At 29.7% G+C, this 22,396-nt stretch overlaps 2 protein-coding genes across 5 annotated transcripts; one reads left to right on the top strand and one right to left on the bottom strand.

Moving 5' to 3' along the window:
* Positions 1-701: 701 nt before the first annotated feature.
* On the bottom strand, positions 702-22,167 carry LOC123293631 (dual specificity protein phosphatase MPK-4-like). 4 transcript variants are annotated; one of them, XR_006535028.1, is made up of 7 exons: positions 22,008-22,167; positions 21,716-21,947; positions 21,555-21,641; positions 20,400-20,648; positions 19,747-20,039; positions 18,992-19,682; positions 702-712 (listed from the first exon to the last, which is right to left on the bottom strand). XR_006535028.1 is itself a non-coding variant. In XM_044874510.1 (7 exons), exons 1-6 carry the CDS (start codon positions 22,099-22,101, stop codon positions 19,579-19,581), a joined length of 1,059 nt encoding a protein of 352 aa, XP_044730445.1. In that variant the 5' UTR covers positions 22,102-22,167; the 3' UTR covers positions 17,752-19,457; positions 19,557-19,578. The 4 variants fall into 4 exon arrangements, 3 of the variants coding, with proteins under 3 accessions (XP_044730445.1, XP_044730446.1, XP_044730444.1); XM_044874510.1 differs by lacking the exon at positions 702-712 and having other exon boundaries at positions 17,752-19,457; positions 19,557-19,682; XM_044874511.1 differs by lacking the exon at positions 702-712 and having other exon boundaries at positions 17,752-19,682; positions 19,747-19,878; positions 19,912-20,039.
* Positions 6,452-16,808, top strand: LOC123294257 (retinal homeobox protein Rax-like). The gene is made up of 3 exons (XM_044875379.1): positions 6,452-6,674; positions 15,628-15,827; positions 16,239-16,808. The coding sequence occupies exons 1-3, from the start codon at positions 6,452-6,454 to the stop codon at positions 16,806-16,808; spliced, it is 993 nt and encodes a 330-aa protein (XP_044731314.1).
* Positions 22,168-22,396: the final 229 nt, after the last annotated feature.

The following is a 22,396-nucleotide window of genomic DNA, read 5'->3' as shown; positions in this document are numbered from 1 at the left end:
GTATGCTGGTCCAAAACTTTGAAAAAATCAATTTTTGTTTGCATACTTTCAAAGGCTAGACCTTTAAAACTATGCCCTTAAATGAATCTTTCAAAATTTATTTTCGGAGATACAGTGGATTATCTGGTAAAGAAGTTCGAATTGATGGCTCTGAATGGCGCACTTCTGTTGCTTCAAAAGAAGACCGAATTGTTCGGTTAGCAGAAATAACTTTGCAAGACATTGCATATGAAATAGAAAAAGGCCCAATGTATGGTTCTGGGTATGCCGATTATATCCCAAGTGATTAATATTATTCGACTTACTCTACCGAAATTGATTCTAAATTTTCTTTGACTCGTGACAATTTTTATAACTTCATCGTTTTCGATATATAAGCGTTTAAAAAAAACAAAGTACAAATTTTTGTCGATAATTCGTTATTGACGAAAATTAAGATTATTTTGAGGTTCTGGCCAAAAAACTCTACTGGCAAGGAGTCTATCAATTGGACAAATTCTTTATTTCCTACAGTAACAGGCATTTCTAAAATATGTTTTCTTTAATTGATGTAAATCATTGTAGGCATCTCCAATTTTGGCTTCGACTTTCGGACAAATGTAATGATTTTCTATCGGAAAATTAAAAGTCTGTGGTCTTCAATGTGTGGTACAGAATGACACAAACATGTTATATGAAAGCGCCAATAGATGTGTCAATCAAATTATTTTGTCTTATTTTTCTGCTTCTGAATTTTTCTTTACCTACGCATCTCGAATACTAGGTATATTGTTCATCTACCAAAATTTATAAGGTCTAATGAAAATTTTAAGGTTGTATTTAAAAACAATTATCTGCCTGCTGATGCGTAGGTATTCGAGAAGTTGTGTAATAAGATGGTTGTTGGGGATGCTACGAAACTCCGGAAGAATGCTTTGACCAAAAGTTGTCAAGGGCAATAGAGGACAACTTTAAGCAGATTTTTTTTTCGATTAAATTTCGTCCGAAAGCTAACGTTTTTCGAAAAAATGTTTGGAACAAAAATTGTTGATTTTCACGTTCAGACTTTCAGACTGCTCGTAATTTTCCAGTCCGATATTATATCGTTTGAATCTAATTTATAATATGACAAGTGAAAACAAACAATTGACTGAGTTAATTGTTGAAATACCATGCATAGTCAGTGTTGATTTCTTTATCATATAACACATACAAACATGTGACACATACATAACTGATAATCAAACAGTGATGAGCCCTCACGGGTAAACAGTGATGTTTACGAAAAAATGTTTCAAACAAAAGTTGTTTAATTTTTGCTAAGGAACATCTTTTACTTTGTTCTATCTCTAACGGTTTGCAAGATGGGGCCCTACGTACCCAAGACGTACCCAATCGCTGTAATTTCAACTTGATATCTTTTTTCGTTTTTGAGTTATTGTGTTATCAGACAGACAGACAGACAGACAACCGGAAATGGACTAATTAGATGATTTAATGAAGACTTACACCAAAATTTTATTCATAGTATCAATATTTTTAAGCGTTTTAAACTTGGAACTAAATTTAGTATACCTTGATTAATATTTCAAATAGATGGTATAAAAATCATCCAGTGTAGAAAGGTGTATATCCGTTTAAATAACGCCAGAAGCAGAAAGAAGCCAATAAATACCAAAACATTTAAATTCTTGTACACCTGCACCCAAGACCCAGCCGACCTATGATGCCCATTTACGAACTTGACCTCACTTTTTACGTCCTGAGTACGCTGTAAAAATTTCAGTTCGATATCTTTTTTCGTTTTTGAGTTATCGTGTCCACAGACGGACGGACGGACAACCGGAAATGGACTAATTAGGTGATTTTATGAACACCTATGAAAAAATTTTTTTCCTAGCATCATTATTTTTAAGCGTTACAAACTTTGTTTTTCGATACATAAAAAAAATATAATTATACCGTGTGTATTTTTTACATATACACAAGGTTTACAAAAACATGATACATTTTTTTTCTCTTCAAAACAATGTTTATAAAATTGTCATAAAAATGTTTTTATTTTGTATAACGGATGTGAGTAATATTTTCAAAGGGTTGCTGCACAGCCATAGTGCCATAGTGTCTTCATTATATTATAGTATGTAGTTAGTTTTTTTTTAACGATCTGTGGTCTATTAATTAATGAATATGTCTTCAATGAATTATGTACTTAACTTTTTTAAACACTATACGAGTTCTTACTTTTTTTTTACACATAATTTAGACATAATAATAATTATAATTAAAATATAAACACTAAATAAATATTAAGTATAAATATATCATTAATTTTAATATTTAATTACTATTGGTTTTAACGCTTTATAAGTACGAATTAATAGATGAAGGTTTATTATTTCTGTTAATTGGTAATTTAAATGGAATATAACTTTGGAAAAGCTGAAAATCTTTGGAAAATTCATTGGAAGACGAGGGAAAGCGGTTATCTCACCTCTACCGACGCGAAAAAACTAACAATATCTAGAAATAATAGATAATTTGCGCCTAATAACTCGAAACAATATTTCTTAAATTTCCCTGATCTTCATAAAACATCCCGAACAATCATCATACTTCCTGAAAGTTCCTGGAATGGTAGGGACAATAAAATCGATGCCAGCGCTTCCAGTGAAAAATTTTGACGATAAAGGAGGCTGTTATGACTAATTTGCAATTCTTTACATGTTAATGTTATAGAAAATGTCAAATTAAAATTATTGAAAAATACTAATTAATTAAACTTAATGCATTAAAAATTGTGAAAATAAGAAATCAAATTGTACAAATATTATTTTTTTAAATGTAAATTATCATAATTATTTATTTAAATTTGTGAGACAATTATATTAAATTTTCAATGTAAGTCTTCAATACAATCCATACAATTATATATGCATCCATACAATTCTATAATTAAAGTAGTGTATCGTTACCATGGAAACGTCTCCTATAAAATTCACACATGGTGCGAATAACACAGATCTGTAAATAATTTAATCTGAATTTAAATACAAAAACTGGTGGAGGTGCAAATAAATGATATGAGATATCAATAGTTACTATGTAACATGTATTTATTTGCGCTCCCACCATATTTATTAATCAGTATCGAGACGAGAAACAACTTATCAAAATCAGAAATCATTTATATACCATGTATACATAAAATATATCAAGGTATACTAAGTTTAATCTCAAGTTTTTATACCATGTATTTATGAAATATACCAAGGTATACTAAGTTTAGCCTCAAGTTTTTATACAAAGTGTAGATATATGAAATATATCAAGGTATACTGAGTATAGTTCCAACTTTTTATATCATGTTTATATGAAATATATCAAGGTATATTAAGTTTAGTACCAAGTTTTTTATACAATGTATTTATGAAATATATCAAAGTATACTAAGTTTAGCTCCAAGTCATAAATACAAATATATATGTATCCATACAATTCTGTAATTGAAAATAGTGTATCGTTACCATGAAAACGCATCCAATAAAACTCACGCACGGTGCGAATAACGTAAGCAAATTTGTTGAAATTTTTTTTGAAATTAACACAACTGCAATAAAAGTGAAATTAATAGCTATACAGCAGATAAAAAGTTTAACAACCAAAAAAACATTTTTCATTCGAATTTCTCGTAATTTGATTTCATTTCTTTAAATTTTTTTGTTTTTTAAATGTAATTATTTGTTAAAATTAGTTTTTTTTTTATGATGTGTTCAGAACATTAAAATGCATAAATATAATGTTTATGACGATACTGTTTATGTTGACTTTGACTCATGTTTCTAAAATAATAAAATTATATTTTTTATTACAATAATTAAATAAATAATATTATGTTGAAGACGGTGAAAATAGTTTAATTATGTGGAAAAGAATCGAATTAAGTTTCTAGTAAATTTTTATACCATATATCAAGGTATACTAAGTTTAGTCCCAAGTTTGTAAACGCTTAAAAATATTGATGCTACAAACAAAATTTTGATATAAAATCACCTAATTAGTCCATTTCCGGTTGCCCGTCTGTCTGTTCGTCCGTGGACACGTTAACTCAAAAACGAAAAGAGATATCAAGCTGAAATTCGCGTGTTTAGAATGTGCAAAGTGAGGTCGAGTACGTAAATGAGCAACATAGGTCAATTTGATCTTGGATCCGTAAGACCCATTTTGTAAACCGTTAGAGATATAACAAAAAGTTAAATGTAAAATATATTTCTTATAAAAATTTAAAACAACTTTTAAAACATTTTTTCGTTAAAATATAAAAGAAATTTATTTTTAGAATTTTCGCAAAACTTTTGAATTAAAATGGGTAAAAAAAAATTCAACTAAAAAAACAATAAATATTAATTAAAATATTTTTGAATATTATACTTTTTAATTTATTTTCTTTAACATTATTTTGTGGTAAGAAAATGATTTATTTATATTTTGACAAAAACCTGAAAAAAATTAATTTATTTACTAGGAGTTAAATCACTCTGAAGATGATTATTTTAGAGGCGGAGTATTTATTCAATTAAAGGAGGCGGATTCTTTACCAATTATTCTGTATTAATGTATTAATAGATTTGATTTTTTTTTTAGATTTTTATTGTTAAATACAGGGTGCATCATCGTTATGTCGAGTGATGAGAATATACACAACTGCCTAAACAGAGCTTTTATTTTTACAAGCTTTTATTTCGCCCCAACAACATGAGACGCTAGGCTCGAGCCTATATAGCCAATGCATAACACGCGCCACTGAGAATAACACACATGTAATGCCAATTCATTTTTATGGTAAGCATGACCTGGTTTCGCTTCTACCATAAGACTTTAAAATTAAAACGGACAAGCTTTTATTTTACTAAGAAAAAAAATTATTTATATTAGACACACATACATGACTATTTGTAAAAGATGTGGCTAAAAGAAATAATTATTTTCTACTTTTTAGTACAATAAAATCTTGTCCTTAAAATATTTTAGTTACAGATGTCCCCTTTGACACGGAAAAAAAGCAGAATTTTCTCTTAAATGGGACAATCAATTTGTCCATTTGTGTTAATAAAAGATTCAATTCCGGGCGCTAATTTAACGCTGGGCACTCTGGGTAAGTGCCAAGGACCCTGGTACACGACTCAATGACAAAATAATTGATTGGCAACGCAAATTTTGAAATTTCCAAGCCAAAACTTTTTTTTTTACTTTCTGCAGCAGTTTTTTTATTTGAAATAATTTCTACGATTTTCCGCAAGCTTAGGGGATTTATTCCGGATATAACTTGGCAAATGTTATTTTTCGAATACTTCAATGTTGCTGGTTTGTTAATATAGACCCAAATCCTTAGAAAACCCCACGAAAAGAAAGTCAATGGCATATTCTTGGCTGAACGTACGCTACGATGATAGGCATATCCAACTCTATCATCAATGCTTACAGTTTTCTCGAACTTTTACACATCGATACGAACTATTCGCACGCTCGGACGATTAAATTGGTCATAGTCATAATCTTCCCTTACAAAATTGTTATTTCTGTAGAACAAGTGAACAATTTGAGAATTGAGCGTTGTTGAGCCTAAGTAAAACGATTTATATTGTAAATGGAATGTTTTAAAACTAATATTTGATGTTTGGTACAAGCGAAAATCTTCCCAGAATTCTAATTTTTCTGAGTTGAAAACACATGGGAAACTAAAATTGGTTCACCCTTTTTTTCTTCCTTATTTCGTTGATCTAAATCGCAAAAGAAAATCTGATAATTTCATTTTAAGAAAACACTACTTAAAAAAATTAAGGCGTATACATTTTAAAGTAGACATGCAAAGTCACATACCCTTAAATCCCTCTACTTTTAATTATAACGTCCAAAAACAACGAACTGTATAGTTTTAAGCGCCGCCTATTTTAAAAAAGGAACAAGAAATATTGAACAAAACGTTAATAAGCTTAGATAAATATACATCTTAAGTATATGTGAGTGAAGCTTTTTCAACTTAATTTGAACTTTATTGAAAGTGGGCAAATATTCTGTAACAATCAGTAAACACGATTATTTATAACGATTAGTTAATCAACAACTTTACTTACTTCTTCTCTGCTTAAATTAAATTAAATTTTGATTAGCCAAGTCATTAATATCAATTTTGTTAAACATTTGTTTTAATTTTATTAAATTAACTAACTATAGTGATATATGAAAATATAAATTTTAATATAATTTTTTAAATAATTTATAATAATTTTAATTTAATTATAAAAATAAATAAAAAAAATAAAAAATAAATATTTTAAATTAATTTTTAATCCTTTTTTATTAATTTTATAATGATTTTTAATTGAAATTAAATTATTTTTTTGTTTAATTTTTATTATTAAATATTTTTAATTTTTTTTGTTATAAAATTATGTTAACTTATGGTGGGATAATGACTTCAAGTGCATCAAATATTAATCCATCACGGATATCGGATTTAACATCAACGGCAGCGAATTCAGGATCAGGAACAAATCAAACAGGATTAATGACAACACAATTCTTATCAACAAAAACTGATAATACACGACGTTTTTCTGTTAGTAATTTATTACAATTGGGTGGAACAAATACAAATCAGTTACATAATACACGAAATTTGGATAAAAGTGATGGTAAGTAACGTAAATTTTTCGCGCATGTTGAAGAACTAACTAGTGTAGATGGTGCGAAATAGATAGTGAATTTGACATTCTTTTTGGGTACCTTTTGGAGGATTGATAATGTAGCCGCCGCGGCTGAAGTGGCCAATTAATTTTCACAAACTCTTCGCTTGTTTTAATTCCTATTGGCAAAAACAACGTAACGAAAAAGTTGATTTTAGGATGGTTAGTTTAAGACAATTACTTTTCTTACAGAAATTAGATAGGAATGAGGTAGCTATACGTTTGGCACACGGAGAGGTTGCATTTACTGAATTTGGTTGCATTAACTGCTAATTTTAAAGTTATTTTAATACCTACACCCCTTGAAAAAATCGAAAAAATCGCAAAAAAAGTTTGGAAAGTATCGATTTTAGTCCGTATCTCAAAAATTATATGACCAGTCAACAAATGCACCCGATTTTTGTACTTTTTGGATCAAAATTACCTTGTATACTGACTTTTATCGAAATTGGAGATAACCAAAATTTTTCGATTTTTTGCAATTTTTTTAAGGAAAAAAATTTGAAAAATCGAGAAAAATGCAAAAAAAGTTTTGTTTTGGAATTTGATGAAACTCGGTGAATGGGGTAATTTTGATCCAAAAAGTATTAAAATCAAGTTAATTTAATGATTGGATGCAAAATTTCTGAGATATCGCAATATTTTGATCGATTTTAGTTCGTATTTCAAAAACTATTCGACCAGTCGTCAAATGCACCCGATTTTTGTACTTTTTGGGTCAAAATTACCTTATATACTGAATTTTTAATGGTGTTAATATAAAATTTTTAATCGTACCATATTGACCATAGAAAATTAATGCCATAGTTCGTAAAGTTGTTCATATAGATTGTTCAAATAATTCAGATTTTCCACTGGAAAAATTTCCTTTCTTGAGTGTGAATCACTATAGAAGCGATATTTGCATCTATTCGAGACGAAAGAAAACTTACGATATATATAGATGGATGATTTAATAAAGATCAAAACATACAAAAGAATGTTTTAAACAATATTAATTTAATTAATAGATTAAAAATCTAATTTAATTAATTAAAATAGCTACAAGTCACTTCTGTTATCCATCGAAAATTTAAAAATCGAATTAATTGTTTTAATTGACAAATTATATTGATGCCAAAAAGTTTGAAATTCTAATTAATGCGACGGGCATTTGGAAAATACATGTTCCTAAATTTTTGGCAAATTTTCTCATATTGATGTTGTGAAAGATTTCGCAAAAAAATTCGAAAAGGTTAAAAATATTTAACAAGCAAAAATATTTATATGCCAAATTGAAAATTTGGGTAAAAAATTAAATATTGATAACAGATTTCGACGGGTTTTTTATTTTACATTGTGTTTTCGGCTGCAAGTTTTCGGTTATTTCTTTCCTTATTGAATTTAGCTAGAGATGAAGTGAGTCTTGCATCTGCGAGCAGTTAAATTAATTAACGTGATATGCACCCTAGTAAAGTATCCGAATTTCTATCTGGCAAATGAAAATTACATTCTTTAATTATAAAACTATGTTAAGTTATATTCGCTGTCCACGAAGGGCACACTTAGGCTATAGAGCCCATTGTGATACCATATATGTGTTTTACCACCTTTCCGCTGATAATTTCATTAACAGCTCCTCAATTTTAGAGGCTGAGTGCACCTCTTTCATGCATATACCATGCACTATACCAGCCCATCACAACTATTAATTAAATTAATTTTGTTGCGACGGCGGGAATCGAACCCGCTACCCTATGCATACCGCGGACGGAATATTATAAAACTAAATCATATTGAAATTACAGCCACATTCAAGTGATTTGAAAACAATATTAGAATAATATCTGACTCGGTCTTAGTAACGGCAAAATTGCCTGGCAATTAATTACTTAATGTTACTAGAAATATGAAAAATTGCCTTAAAATGATTTTAAAACCAGCAGTATATGCAACCAAACGCTATAAATTCAACCACTCCGCGTGCGAAACGTAGCTACCTCACTCTTATCTAATTTCTATAAAAAGAATGTCCAAAATCTCGCCGTCTTAAAATTAACTTTTTCGTGGCGTTTTGCTTAGGTACTTATGCCAATAGGTATTAAGACTAGGGTAGAAAAAAGAAAATTAAAAAAATTATTGATAATTATTTTATCTTTCAGACTATCGTACCTAAACTCGGCCTTTATTTATTCAAATTTGAATAGAAACTCTTGAAGGTCGTTTTTAAAAACTTATTTGATAAAAAACAAATGAAAATATACAATTGATTGAGATAATTGTTGAAATACTCGATTTACACAGTGTGAATATCAGTTCATGTATTATTTTTATAAAAATAGATTTTTTTATGTACATAAAATTTTGTCCCCGAAATTTCGAAAAATATAGGCAAGGAATTTTTTAAAATCTGCATGCTTTTAACCGAAAATTGACCCTTTTGACTACCCTACATTATCGGGTGGATTAAGTATCAAATTAGAATCAATAGACTCACTATTTGAAGCACCTACAAGTTTTCAACTCTATCTTTTATAGTTTTTGTGAAAATAGAAACTTTACTAGTTTTACCCTAATTTAGATCTACACAAGAAAACAAAGATACTTACGAAAAAATGTTTCAAACAAAAGTTGTTTATTTTTAGTTGAGAACATTTACTTCAGGGAAATGTAAATGTTACTGTTTAAAAAATGACCCAATTGAGCTATACAGCACGCCCACGAACTCAACAAGTCACTTTTTACGTCCTTAGCACCTTATAAAAAATTCAGCTCGAAACACTTTTCGTTTTTGAATTATCGTGTACAAGGGCGATGAGATGGGCAATGAATTAATTCGGTGATTTTATGAGCATCATATCAAAATTATGTTTGAAGCATCAATATTTTTAAGCGTTATAAACTTGGGACAAAATTCAACATACTCTGATATATTTTAAACATAGGGTATTCAAATTATAAAATAATAAGTTATTAAAAATCGTCGGCACTACTATTTTTGTTAAATTTATATGTGTTTTTTTTTTCTACAGCGCCACTTTTGTCTCATATTACCTAAAAATTTTGTGTGTATGTAATTGATACATTTGTGATCGGAACTCGGGTGGCTGATTATAACATATTTTGCAGACGTCTATCAGACGAACGACTGCTTGCTTCATGCTTGCTGTGTGTTAATTTTGGAGGAAGAACCATAATTCACAGTAGTAATAAATACCTACTTATATAGAGATAGACCTTATTATTTTGTAAGCGTATGAGACAAACGTGTGTGTTTGTAAAGATCCGATATTTTCATTCATTAGAATTTTATAAAAGGGACATATTCAAATTTATTTATCAGAGACGTAATAGATATTTTTAATTGTGCCAAATTTCTGCTGAATTTATTTTTTTTTCAAGAGACTTTTATAAAAAATTTCTGCGCTTTTACATCTAAAAAATTTAGGTCTGCTTACTGCACATTGCAAAGTTAACAAGCCGTGTTTCTTGAGGTCCACACGAATAACTTCCCAACTTAATAAGTAATTTAAAAAACTAAAAACTCTACCGAATCGAAACGAATCAATCAAATGTTATGAAATTCTTTTTCGGACCATATTTCTGGTAATAGCTTCGATTGACACATCAACGAAGTCGATATCATTTTTTGTTCACGCGATATCGACGACACCCATACTTCTTTTCATAAATAGTGTTAAAGCCGTGTCCTAACCATGAAACGTAAAGATATGCTGAAAATTTCGATTTCGAAAATGGGACACATTACAATAACTTCCTGGGAAATTAATAAGGAAAATCAGAGTCACAGAGAACGATTTCTGAAGCTTTTGTAATGAAATGTATAGGAAACCAAATTTCACATTCTTTTAATTGAAAAAGCCTCTTTCTCAAGATGAATGGGCTGATCTTGTAACGACCTGGTGATTCTTATTTCTTTTTGATCTAATGCAAGATCAATGAGATCGATGGTTACCATCTCGCAAATATTTACTTTGGTTACGCTAACAACCAATTACCCTCAGAAAATGGACTTCAAGACATCAAACAATAGTATCGTTAAACATGTTTTCGTCGCCTTTTGCTAAAACCTCATGGATTGTGTTTCTTAAATGTCAAATATCATTAGTAAAGCTTGCGTTAGTGACGTAAATGTTTCTATTTGTTAATCAACAATAAATTGTTAATTCGATGGAATGGATGATGTTAAAGTTGACTTACAACATTAATAAATAGGCAACTTGAATTACGTATACGTTATACATGTATATTAGTTTTCGATTATTTGACAAACACTTAACATTTACGTCACACAAGTTGCCTAGCGATGTAATATATCTTTATCCGTTAGATAATTGCATGCAGTTAACGTAAACGAATTCTAAGACGGTCCATATATACTAAAGTGTTGATGATGATTTAGAAAAGTATCCCTTTTTATTTAAGTTATATAAGTTAAAAAGCTATCATCGAATGTACATCTAAAATATGTCATATTTGATGACACTTGACATAAAGTACAAGTGCTGTAAACATGTGTTTTTAGTGTTATAAAATAAATATATACTTTTAGTTTACAATTTTTAATAAAAATAATAATAATTATTAGATATTTTTATACTACTAAACGCGAGCCCCATTTTAAAAGTTGTGTTTTATGGATTTTCCGTTCTTCCCGTGTAAAATTCACAAAGGTATTATCAAATATTAGATACTAATAATATACAGTCAAACCTGGATATAAGCGATAGTTCAAGGGAGCACAATGAGCACAATCTCATTCTCGCTTATAGAGGTTTCTCACTAACCCGAGTTTCTCGCTAATTCAAGTACATGGGTAGCGTTTCTCTCTTATAGAGGTACGCAGCAATAACAAGTCACAGCAAGTTCGAATGTTTTTATTCTAGCTATAGTTCCTCCTAAATAATATAAATAAATAAAGCTCGACTGTCCATGAGGGAAAAACGACTCTCTTACAGAGATTTCTGTTTCTCACTAATAGAGGTTTTGGGAGCTTAAAATGACGGGACCTGGCTATTACTCTCACTTATAGAGTTTTCTCACTTATCCAGTTCTCACTTACCCAAGTTTGACTGTAATACCAAAATTCATGGAAATTCTTGAATGAATTTCCATGAATTTTAGTATTACAGTCAAACCTGGGTAAAATGGTAGAAAAATAAAATTTGTAGTTCGCTAAAGTGAAAAATAACCCCGCAGACTTACGAAATTCGACCTTTCAGGTGGAAATTATATATCGGACAATAAATTACTGACTTTACCTACTCTCGTTTCGAAATCATTAAATAAAGAATGACACATTTATTTTTAAAAAGAAATTAAATTATTTAAACCCAGATAATCAATGTTTATATAATCAGCCTCATAAAAAAAAATTGTAATAAAAGTAATTTCATAAAAGTTTATTATTTTTTATTCTAGAATCATAAAATTATGTCCAAAGGTCCAAGGGTCTAAATTTTGAAAAAAAATATACGTTTTTTTATATAAATAAATATTACCGCAAATGACACATCAAAAATATTACTGCAGTGCGTGTAACTTGAAATTGCGGCTAATCTATTATAAAAAATTACTAATTACGTCACGTAGTCAATTTGGCACTGATAATTACCTAAATCTTATCAACAATGGTCTATGAAATGGTTAGATCATTAAAAAAGTGTTCATTCATATATTTGAACAATATTGTTGTAAATTACTACGGTTTCTTAAAATGTATTATTATAAATTTTATGAATCCTACTCTTAAAACACGTTACCTGTTGCCCCAATTAAACAGTCATCGTACTTCAAATGTTTATTTGCTGATTTGTAGCAAACACGTGGGCGAAAAGACAAAGTTGATCAGATTTTATTGAAATTTTTTTGAAACCAACTAATTAAGGGTCATTTTTTTCCGCTGTGATGTCAGTTTTTCGCTAGCTATCATTTATGTACTTAATTCCGTGTCCAGGACTCCACCTTCTTGAAACTTATTAGAGTTCGAATAAATTTGATCACAAAATTGAAAAGTATGACCCAAATTAAGTTGGATTACATACTTGGTTTATCAAAATTGAATAAAATTTGGATGTGATAGAACAAAATTAAAATTTTTGGATTCTGATGACGTCATAAAGTTAAAAAATTAGATTTTTTTATCACAGGCAAATGTGATCAGATCTTATTGGAATTTTTTTTGAAACCCACTAATTTTGGGTCATTCTTTTCAGCTGTTATGTCAATTTTTCGCTAACTATCACTTATATGTTTAATTCCAGGACCAGGACTCCACATTCTTGAAACCTATTAGAGATATCGAGATTTGCGTATAGTAATTTAGCCCATATCTGAAGTATTTTAGGGCGATTAAACGTTACAAAAAGAATGAAATCATTGATTTTAAGAACTAAGCCGGCATATTTTTATGACTCGTATATATTTCAAAGAATATGACATATTTTCCCTTGATAGATACATGACAATGATACCTATATCAATAATAATTATGTCATGAGAAATAAAAATGTCAAAATAAAAGCCTGATGAAAACATCATTAATCATTAGTACTTAAAGTATAGTTAAAACCATATCCATGATTAAGTATATCTTGGTAATTTAAAACCGATTTTCTTGAGTGAATTTAAACAGTAGTCAGCACTCATTTGTTTGGCCGCCAAGTCAATATCACCATTTACAATGTTTGTTTGTAGTCTTTTCAAGTCATATCAAATTCAAATCAAACTATTTTATTATTTAGTAATGTACAGATTTCTAGTTAAGATATTTCTGCATCGATACATTTTTTACATTTAAAACACATTTCTTTTTTTAAAAAAATTACATTTTTACTATGAGAAAATATATCTTCTTAAGGATGTATGAGCATGACAACAATGTTTGATTTAAAGGCTCAAAATTTGTTTGTAGGTAGTCTTTTACTCAAAGAATATGTGGTTAAAATTTCAGCTTAGGTATCCGTGCAAATTTTTAAGAAAAAAGTCATTAAAAATCGATATAAAATACATTGGCTCTTATGGAGGAATCTCAAAAAACGACATATTTTGGAAGTTTTTGATAATTTTCATTTGGAATGAATGAAAACAAATTTAAAAAAAACTTTTTAATAGAAAGTAAACATATTAGCAATGAATTAGAAAAGAAAAAAACTAAGTGTCACCGTCCATATAAGGGATGTAAGAGCAGGGTAGATTAAGGGTTGAAATTATTTTTATCTTATTTTCAACTTTGATGATGAATTTTGTTATAACTTCATGAATGTAGACGAAAAATAAGAATAAAATTTTTCGATATGTGTCTTGGTTTTCGAAATATCGAAAGCTAAATAATTAAACAAAATTTTCAATTTTCGATATTTTGAAAATTAAGCCAGATATCGAAAAATTTTATTCTTACTTTTCGTCTTATATCGTCAAGTAATAATATAAATTTATCATCAAAATTGAAAATATCTATTTTTAAATTTGTACCCCCACTACCATGCTCATACATCCTTAAATACAGGATGCACTAAAAAGTCTTTACAACGGTCTGTAACACATATATCTTAGCTCAAAATAAGTCGATTTATTTCAACATATCCCTAGTAAAAATTAATCCGTTTTGGCGCAATACGCTCTTGAAATCGTATTTCTTCCATAACTTGAGAAAGGACATCGCGGTTTTGATAAAAGCGCCAAAACGAAGCAACTTTTACTAGGGCATGTTTATCTAAATCGCCTTATTTTGAGCTAAGTTTTATGTGAAAGAGCGTTGTAAAGACCTGTTAGGGATACCATGTATAAAAAAATCAGGTTAATTAGACCTCTTATAACTCAATAAAAGCTGGACCACTTTTAAAATTCCTTAATTTTTTGTATTCATCTCCACCCAATATCAAAATAATTATTTGAAAATATAGGTTTTTTTAATTGGAAAAATTTACAGGAAAAAAACTCACCCTAAATGTGGGTATCAAATGAAAAAGACTTAAGAGTAAAACATGCGGGGAGCTAAGTAACGTGAATATAAACTCAATATAGAATTAACATCTCAAGAACCATAAATCTGATCGATTTTAGCGTTAGCTTTGTGTTCGCTTAGTGAAAAATAAATCTAAATAATAATTTCTTCAAATAACATAAAATTTCTAAAAAAAAAAGGGTTTCCAGGCTCGTCTTGTTAAATTAGGCAACCTATAAAAATCATTGGACTGGTTTTATATCACATCATAAAGTTATTGTTAGTGACACGTGGCGGATTAATCACAATAGATAACCATAAATAAATATGTTTTCGCTCAACTTTCCTATAAATTTTTTCCAATTTAAGATTAGTGATTACCCACCTACTTTTGCACACACAAAAAATGACTTTATGAGTTTTTCGCTTCATTAGAGTTCAAGTTCAAAATTTATAAGTCCAAAACGAATAAATTTCAATTTTTGAAATATCGTCTTATAATTTATCAGCCCAATATTATGAAAATAATATTTTTTAAATAAAATACGTAAATATGTAAAATGCCTTTTTTGAAAAGTAGTATTTACTTCAATGCTTAACAAATTGCCTATATAAAATAATATAAATACTACTCATTGAATCTAATACTTTTTAAATTTACTGCATTGTTATAAGTTTATATTCTTTCTAAGATTACACATTTTGGCAAAAAAAAAATTAAAAATCACCAAATATATTCATTAATTTTATGACTTTATGAGTTTTTCGCCTTATTAAAGTTCAAGTTCAAAAATTATAAGTCCAAAACGAATAAAATATTTGTCAATGAAAAATGCCTTTTTTAAAAGTAGTATATACTTCAATGCATAACAAATTGCCTATAATACCCATTGAATCTAATACTTTTTAGATCTACTGCATCGTTAATTGTTATAAGTTCATATTCGTTTTTTGCAGATGAAGAATACGAAAAAATCAGTAACGAAGGTGGAACTGATGTGCTTTGTCATCGAAAAAAACCTCGACGAAATCGAACAACTTTCAGTACAAATCAACTAACTGCTTTAGAACGTGTTTTTGAACGGACACACTACCCAGATGCGTTTGTACGTGAAGAACTTGCTGCGCGTGTATCCTTAAGTGAAGCTAGAGTTCAAGTAAGTATTTATTCGAAAACTATTATACTCCTACTTTCCGACGGGAGCCATATTCAATTTAATGTCAGCCTATAACCAGAGAACGATCACGATGCTTCCAACGATACCTAATTTGTCAAATTATGATAAGTAGTTTAGAAGTTATGAGGGAACAGATGAACACATAACCCGGTCAAACACATAACCCTCGGCGTTTAACCCATAACGCCGTCGTTGGGATAATAATAATTATTTTCGCTTAAAAAAATTACTTCAATTCGACAAATAGTGAATCGAATGTTATACTTTTATATCGGGCTTCTTTTTGAGTTCGTTTGAGAATTTTCTTTAAAAATTTCTACTACAGAATCCTTCTCCATAATACATTTCCGTTAATTTTAATAACGAAATTTTTTGTTTGTTTTTGTTTAGGTTTGGTTTCAAAATAGACGCGCAAAATTTCGACGAAATGAACGAAGCTTATCCCGACAACAAAGCAATATAACTTGTAGCACAACAATGTACAACAACAATAACAATATAATGAACAACAATCAACAGAAAATCCCATCTTCCTGTACAATCGAAACACCTTTAAATACTTCCATAAATGCCCTAACAAATTTACAAGTATCACATCAACAGAATTTACGATCACAAGTCTCATCAACAACAAATACAAATTATTTACCCATCGATAATACCACCGAATCAACATTACCATACTTAAATCCATGGAAGAATCCTGGTTTACCCCAAGAGATTGGTCTGAATTTATATACAAGTGGTACAAGCTTTACAACACACTTGGATAATGTTAATAATCCTCATACCTCGTGTGGATTTGTTCCACCGTATCCACAAAATTTAACCGTTACAAGTTTAAATAATTTACAAGCAAATTGTAATTTTGTTGGACAAGTATCATCCATATCGAATAGTATTGCGCATTTACGATATCGTGCACATGAGTATAGTAATTTGAATTCGGCTCAATTATAACTTTTTTTTGGACGAGTAATCTACGATTGTTGATTCGAAGATTCCAGTTATTTGGAATAAATCTTCTCGAAAAAATTCAAAATGGAAATATTTTAACCAAATCAATATTTCACGTTATTTTAATCTTGATTTTATACCGAAACTTATCAGAACCGAGTCGGATTTGTACCATCCGTATGTTCCGTACCATGTACTTTTTGTAAAAGAAAATAATAAGTATGAAAGCCTTGTTCAAGCAAGCCCAACTCTCACTTGACCTGTTTATCAGTACTCCAATTATCTTAGGGTTTCATCTTGGAATCTAATTTTGGAATCTGTATTTTGATAGCACAAATGTTTATTTTGATAGTACTTTAGTTATCCTTCGGGTACGGAACCAATAAATGAATTGACCTGCATATACAGCCAAATTGTATTTGTTGAAAATTTTACAGGCAATATTTCCTGGAATATTTAAAAACAAAAAATAGATAAGATGTAGGTAAACTGTAAGTGAAAATGATACACGAGTAAAAAGGACCTTGTGGCCCTCTTTATGTTTATACTTAGCAGTATTAGCGCGCTTAAATAAATTCTGTAATTTGTTAATCTATCTAATTGTAAGAATGCAATGTAATTATGTAAATAAAATTAAAACAATTAATTAATGATATCAGAATGAGTAAAATTTCATCTCATCGAATGTCCTTGACCATCACTTTGATATTGATTTAAGAAGGAGTGTTATAAGTTTAAAGTGTTTATCTGTGCGTCTGTGTGTTTCTCAGTGACATCGTAGCCCCTAACAAATCGAACCGACTCGATTGAAAACATTTTATAGCTAAGTTTCCAATAATCGGTTTACAAGAAATTTAAAAAAGTTTAAAAATAAAAATTGCAGATTTTAATTAATTTATTTTCTATCATCAAAATTATTACATAAATGGAATATAACTTTGTGCTGTATAAGTTTTATATTTATTGTCCATGACAAAACACATAGAATTGGTATTTTTATTTTTAATATTTGGATCCAAAAAGATCAAAATTATACGACTGGTTCAATATTATCCAAGTTGCCACAAAAAAAGATGCACTATGAACACACGATTTTGAATTTTAAATCTAAAATGGAATGATGTACTGACCATAAAGCCACCTTCACACTATCGCGAAGTAGTACAAAGTCAGGTGAGAAAGGAGAATGTGGAGGTGATACTTGTGGTGTCTCACCTGTTTTACCTTTCGCTAAAAAAGCGGTTTTTTGAAACCGAATCAAAGGCAACACGAGTAATGAGACATCCCGACGATTGCAGGCTTCATCTTCACATTCTCGTGACAGTAGCTATTGTATAATAATTGCCATAGTCGGCAGCCATAATATCATACTATCGCGAGAAGTCCAAGTGCTTTGTCGGCTAAACGGTGACAATTTCTGTGTTGGCAAAAGAGTCTCTTTTGCTTTGAAGAAAAGCATTTAAGAAGTGAATTCATGAATTATTTTAAGGAAGAATATGCTTATTTATTTTGAATCCAAAATTTACGCTTCATATCATCATATGCTTCACTTCGGCTTAATTTTTTAGTATACTCGGTGAGAATACTCCGCGAGAGTGTGGATGAAGTTTTTTTTTTCGATTGCATCTTTTTTTGTGCATCCTGTATTAAATAAATGTTTGAATTCTAACAGTAGGTAATTTTTCTCTCTTCTAAATCATTATAAATAGAATTAACGTTCCATAAAAATTGAACTAATTTTAGAAAAATATTTTTGGAATTATTAACTTTTTTAAAAATATACTTTTCTTAACACCTTCTAACTAAAATAGGTTTCGACGGAAATTTGTCAGTTTGTATATAGTCAACAAAAAGTGCCTTGCCATAAAAATTTGGAACACACATTTTGACTTCTAAATGTAACATTTGTAAAAACAACATCTCATGAACGGTGCAGTAAATCGAATCATAAGATAGGACCTTTTTTGTAGAAAGTAGATTTTAACGGACTTTCATAATAAAATTTCGACAATAATTTAGTAAGTATGACATTGTACCTACGTTCTTTGTAGCACGGACTCAAATTAAAGCCATATGAAGAAATGTTCCAGATCTTTTGATGGAGAAGCGTAAAATTATGAGCCAATTTCCCTGTTTAACGGGAAAAATTAAGCCGGTATTAAACCCGATAGGCCGACTTATCAAACTTATATATCAAACTTCATGTTTACCCTTTCCCCCAAGTCATACGAAATTTACTATCTGACTTAGACCCATTTGACTGCATATTTTTAAAAGAAATAGTTTCAAGGCTCCTGTACCATCCTGTCCTTTTCGGTACCAAGAAAAATTCAAAATGTCCAGGGAAATCTTAGATCTTATTTATTTAGAAAGCCTTTATATTTAAGTGACTTATACATTAGTCACTTTGCACGCTAATGCGCAAATATTCCTTACTCTAACGGGTGCGCCATCGTTTATATCGGTATGTAAACCATGGGCTTCGCCTCCGATTTCTGGTAAATTCATGGTAAACTAGGACTAATTTTAATAATAATTCATACTTTTCCCATTCTCCATAAAGCAACTTCCTCCCTCTTTACCATCAGTTGGCGATCCCCATGATGAAAACATTAAGTAGCTTTGAAAAAAACAACAAAAGATTGGCACACCCTGTATATAAATTAATAGAATTAAATTTAAATAAGGTTTTTCTAACTAAAATATCACAAACAATTCGGAATACAATAAGAAAGGTTTCAATGAATTTACCTAAAAAAAATTATCATTAAAATTAAACTGTAACTTGCACATTCTGTACAACATTGGACCATTCCACTTTTGATGGGACTAAATAAAATGCTGGGGAAACTTTACTTCCACAAGGACATTGACAACCTAGAAAAAATTACCCAGAACAAAATAAAAACGAAATATAGCAATTAATAATATTCGGTCATACCCATAATCCAGCTAAATGAACCAATTTTATTATTACATTTTGGGCAGTACAATTTTCCTTGAGTGTTTTGACAAATATCTTTCATCCATGCTAACGGTTCAATAAAATACGTTTTTCGACATATTTCTATTTCTTCTTCAGGAACATCATCAGCATTCTTATTACCTTCATTCTCCGCAGCAAGCTCTTCGGCGGTAAGATGTCTTATCCTATGTTTTTCTTTAAGCTTATGATTTATTTGGGCTTCTCTGTCTAAATGAGTTATGATGTTAGATTGTGAAGCCACAATACGTCTGGAAGTAAAAATTAATTTTTTAGGTAGTTTTTTTATCACCAAGTTTAGTCCCAAGTTTGTAACGTTTAAAAATATAAATGATTCGAACAAATTTTTGGCATCGGTGTTCGTAAAACCACCAAATTAGACAATTTTCGTTTGTCTGACTCTCTGCCAACACAATAACTCGAAAACTAAAAGAGATATCAAGCTGAAATTTTTATACCGTATTCAGAGCGTAAAAAGTCACTTCATAAATGAACAACATAGGTCAATTGGGTCTTGGGTCCGTGTTATTTCAACAAATTTTATTTTTTCTTCAAAATTAAAGTTCGAAAAATACATCAAATTTTTAAGTGGATAATTTGCTAATACTTACCGACATTTTTTACATCGATAAACCAATGGCTCTGGCTTAACTTGGACCACACCAGGATCCGGTTTGATTAAATCAATGGAAGTTTGTGGAAGTATTTTCACTTTTTTCACTTGATCCGCAGCAATTTTTAAACGAAAATCACGAAATTTTGGATAATTTTTATCAATTATATAGCCCATTTTTTCATATAATTTTAATTGATGTTGAAATCCGTGATTTGGATGCACGAATTTACGTTTTGACTTCACTCTTAAAAAAAACGACAATTTGTTTATTCTATGGAGGGTAGAAATAAGGAGCACAATCTTAAATAGAGGTCAAAGTAAAATAAAATGTCCAAATGAACAGTTCTAAAAATGGCCGTAATGGCGATTGTGTAGCAAAAGGTGTTTAATGTGAACTTCTCAATCAACTTGTTCAGATCTTTATCTTATTCTTTATTACTTTCTTTAAAAAAAACTTCACTTTTGCTACAGAAAGGCAACAAATTTTCTGCTATTCGTGGACACTTTCTATATGCAGAGATGATTTTCCTTATCTCTACCCTTCATAGTTCATTCAATTGAAATTTATGGCTCGACTACTGCAGGAGTTGTCACAGTAGTGACGAGCAAGAGACAATGTCTCATCTTCTCTGTCACTGCCCAGCTCTTGTCATGAGGAGATCGACTAACTTGAGCCAGCCTCTCTTTGACGACCTCTCCGACCTAAAGTCAGTCGACGTCAAAGCCCTCCTGCTGTTCTTAAACAGCTTCAAATGGTTCATGGAGTAGTGGCCGGAGATGGGCCAACCCATTTACGGTATCACAACGAACCCTATGGTCTAAGTGTGTCCCACTCCAGGACAGCCACTCTAACCTAACCTAACCTAACCTAGGTTTTCAAACTCAATGAAAAGCTCATTCTACTCCATAACTGGTACGATTACCAGTTTATTATCGATATAGATGAATACTCTAAATTAGAAAGTTTTTATTGGTATAAAAAGTAACATTTGTCCGCAAACCGTACAGTTTAGACAAAAGCGGACTGAAAAATTGCACCCAAAATTGTTTTATCACGTATCAAAATTGTTATTCGTGTAATTGTTTCTAAATATCTATAGGCAATCTTCGAAAAAAAATCAAACTTTAAGTTCAATCAAGTAATACTTACAACTCAAAGGCTTCATCAAAAGGCATATTATTTTTTTTCATAACATAGGCAATAACGATTGTGGCACTTCGAGACATTCCGTAATAACTAAAAAGCAAAAGAAATATGATAAATTATAGAAATTTATTTCTTATATACTTTTCAGAAAAAAAGGGACTTACCAATGAACAAGAACAGTACCATTTTCTTGTAAACAGTTATCTATAAAATTGTAACAGTCTTCGAAATGAGAAAGTATATCTTCTTTGGGCACATCAGCGATTTGTACAAATTTTGTTGTTAATTCAGATAGTTCTGTAATTTGTCGACGTAATGGAACTAAATCTAACGTTATAATATGTGTAATTTTATGTTCATTAATTACTTTTATATCGGAAGCTGCAGTTAAATTTCCTGTAACATAAACAATTCTTTAAGATATGTCCACGTTAAGAAATTTAGAAAGTTTTATACCTAGCCATAATCGCTCTTGTATTTCATGTAAGCTAACAGGATTTTCGATTTCCTCTTGCATTATATGAATTATATTTGGTATATTACCCTCCATCTAGATAAAATTTCTAAATTATACTTTCTTGATTAAAATTTTTAAATATTTACTTTATTTAATTTTAGAAAAATACAGAATTCAAAAGTAAAAATATATAGAAAATCGGAAGAATATTCGTAGAAAAAGTTTATTGTTAAAATTTTCGTATATGAAATTGGTCGATACGTAAAAAAAGAAAATTTTAATTAGTTTTTTATTATTAAATTAATCTGTCTGCGTTTACAAAATGTAGAAAATTTTATAATACTGAATAGATTATAGATTTGTTCTATGCTAGAAATCTAGAAAGTGC

The sequence above is a fragment of the Chrysoperla carnea genome, chromosome 2 (assembly GCF_905475395.1).
Source record: "Chrysoperla carnea chromosome 2, inChrCarn1.1, whole genome shotgun sequence".
NCBI lineage: Eukaryota > Metazoa > Arthropoda > Insecta > Neuroptera > Chrysopidae > Chrysoperla > Chrysoperla carnea.
This window is presented reverse-complemented; position numbering and strand designations above follow the sequence as displayed.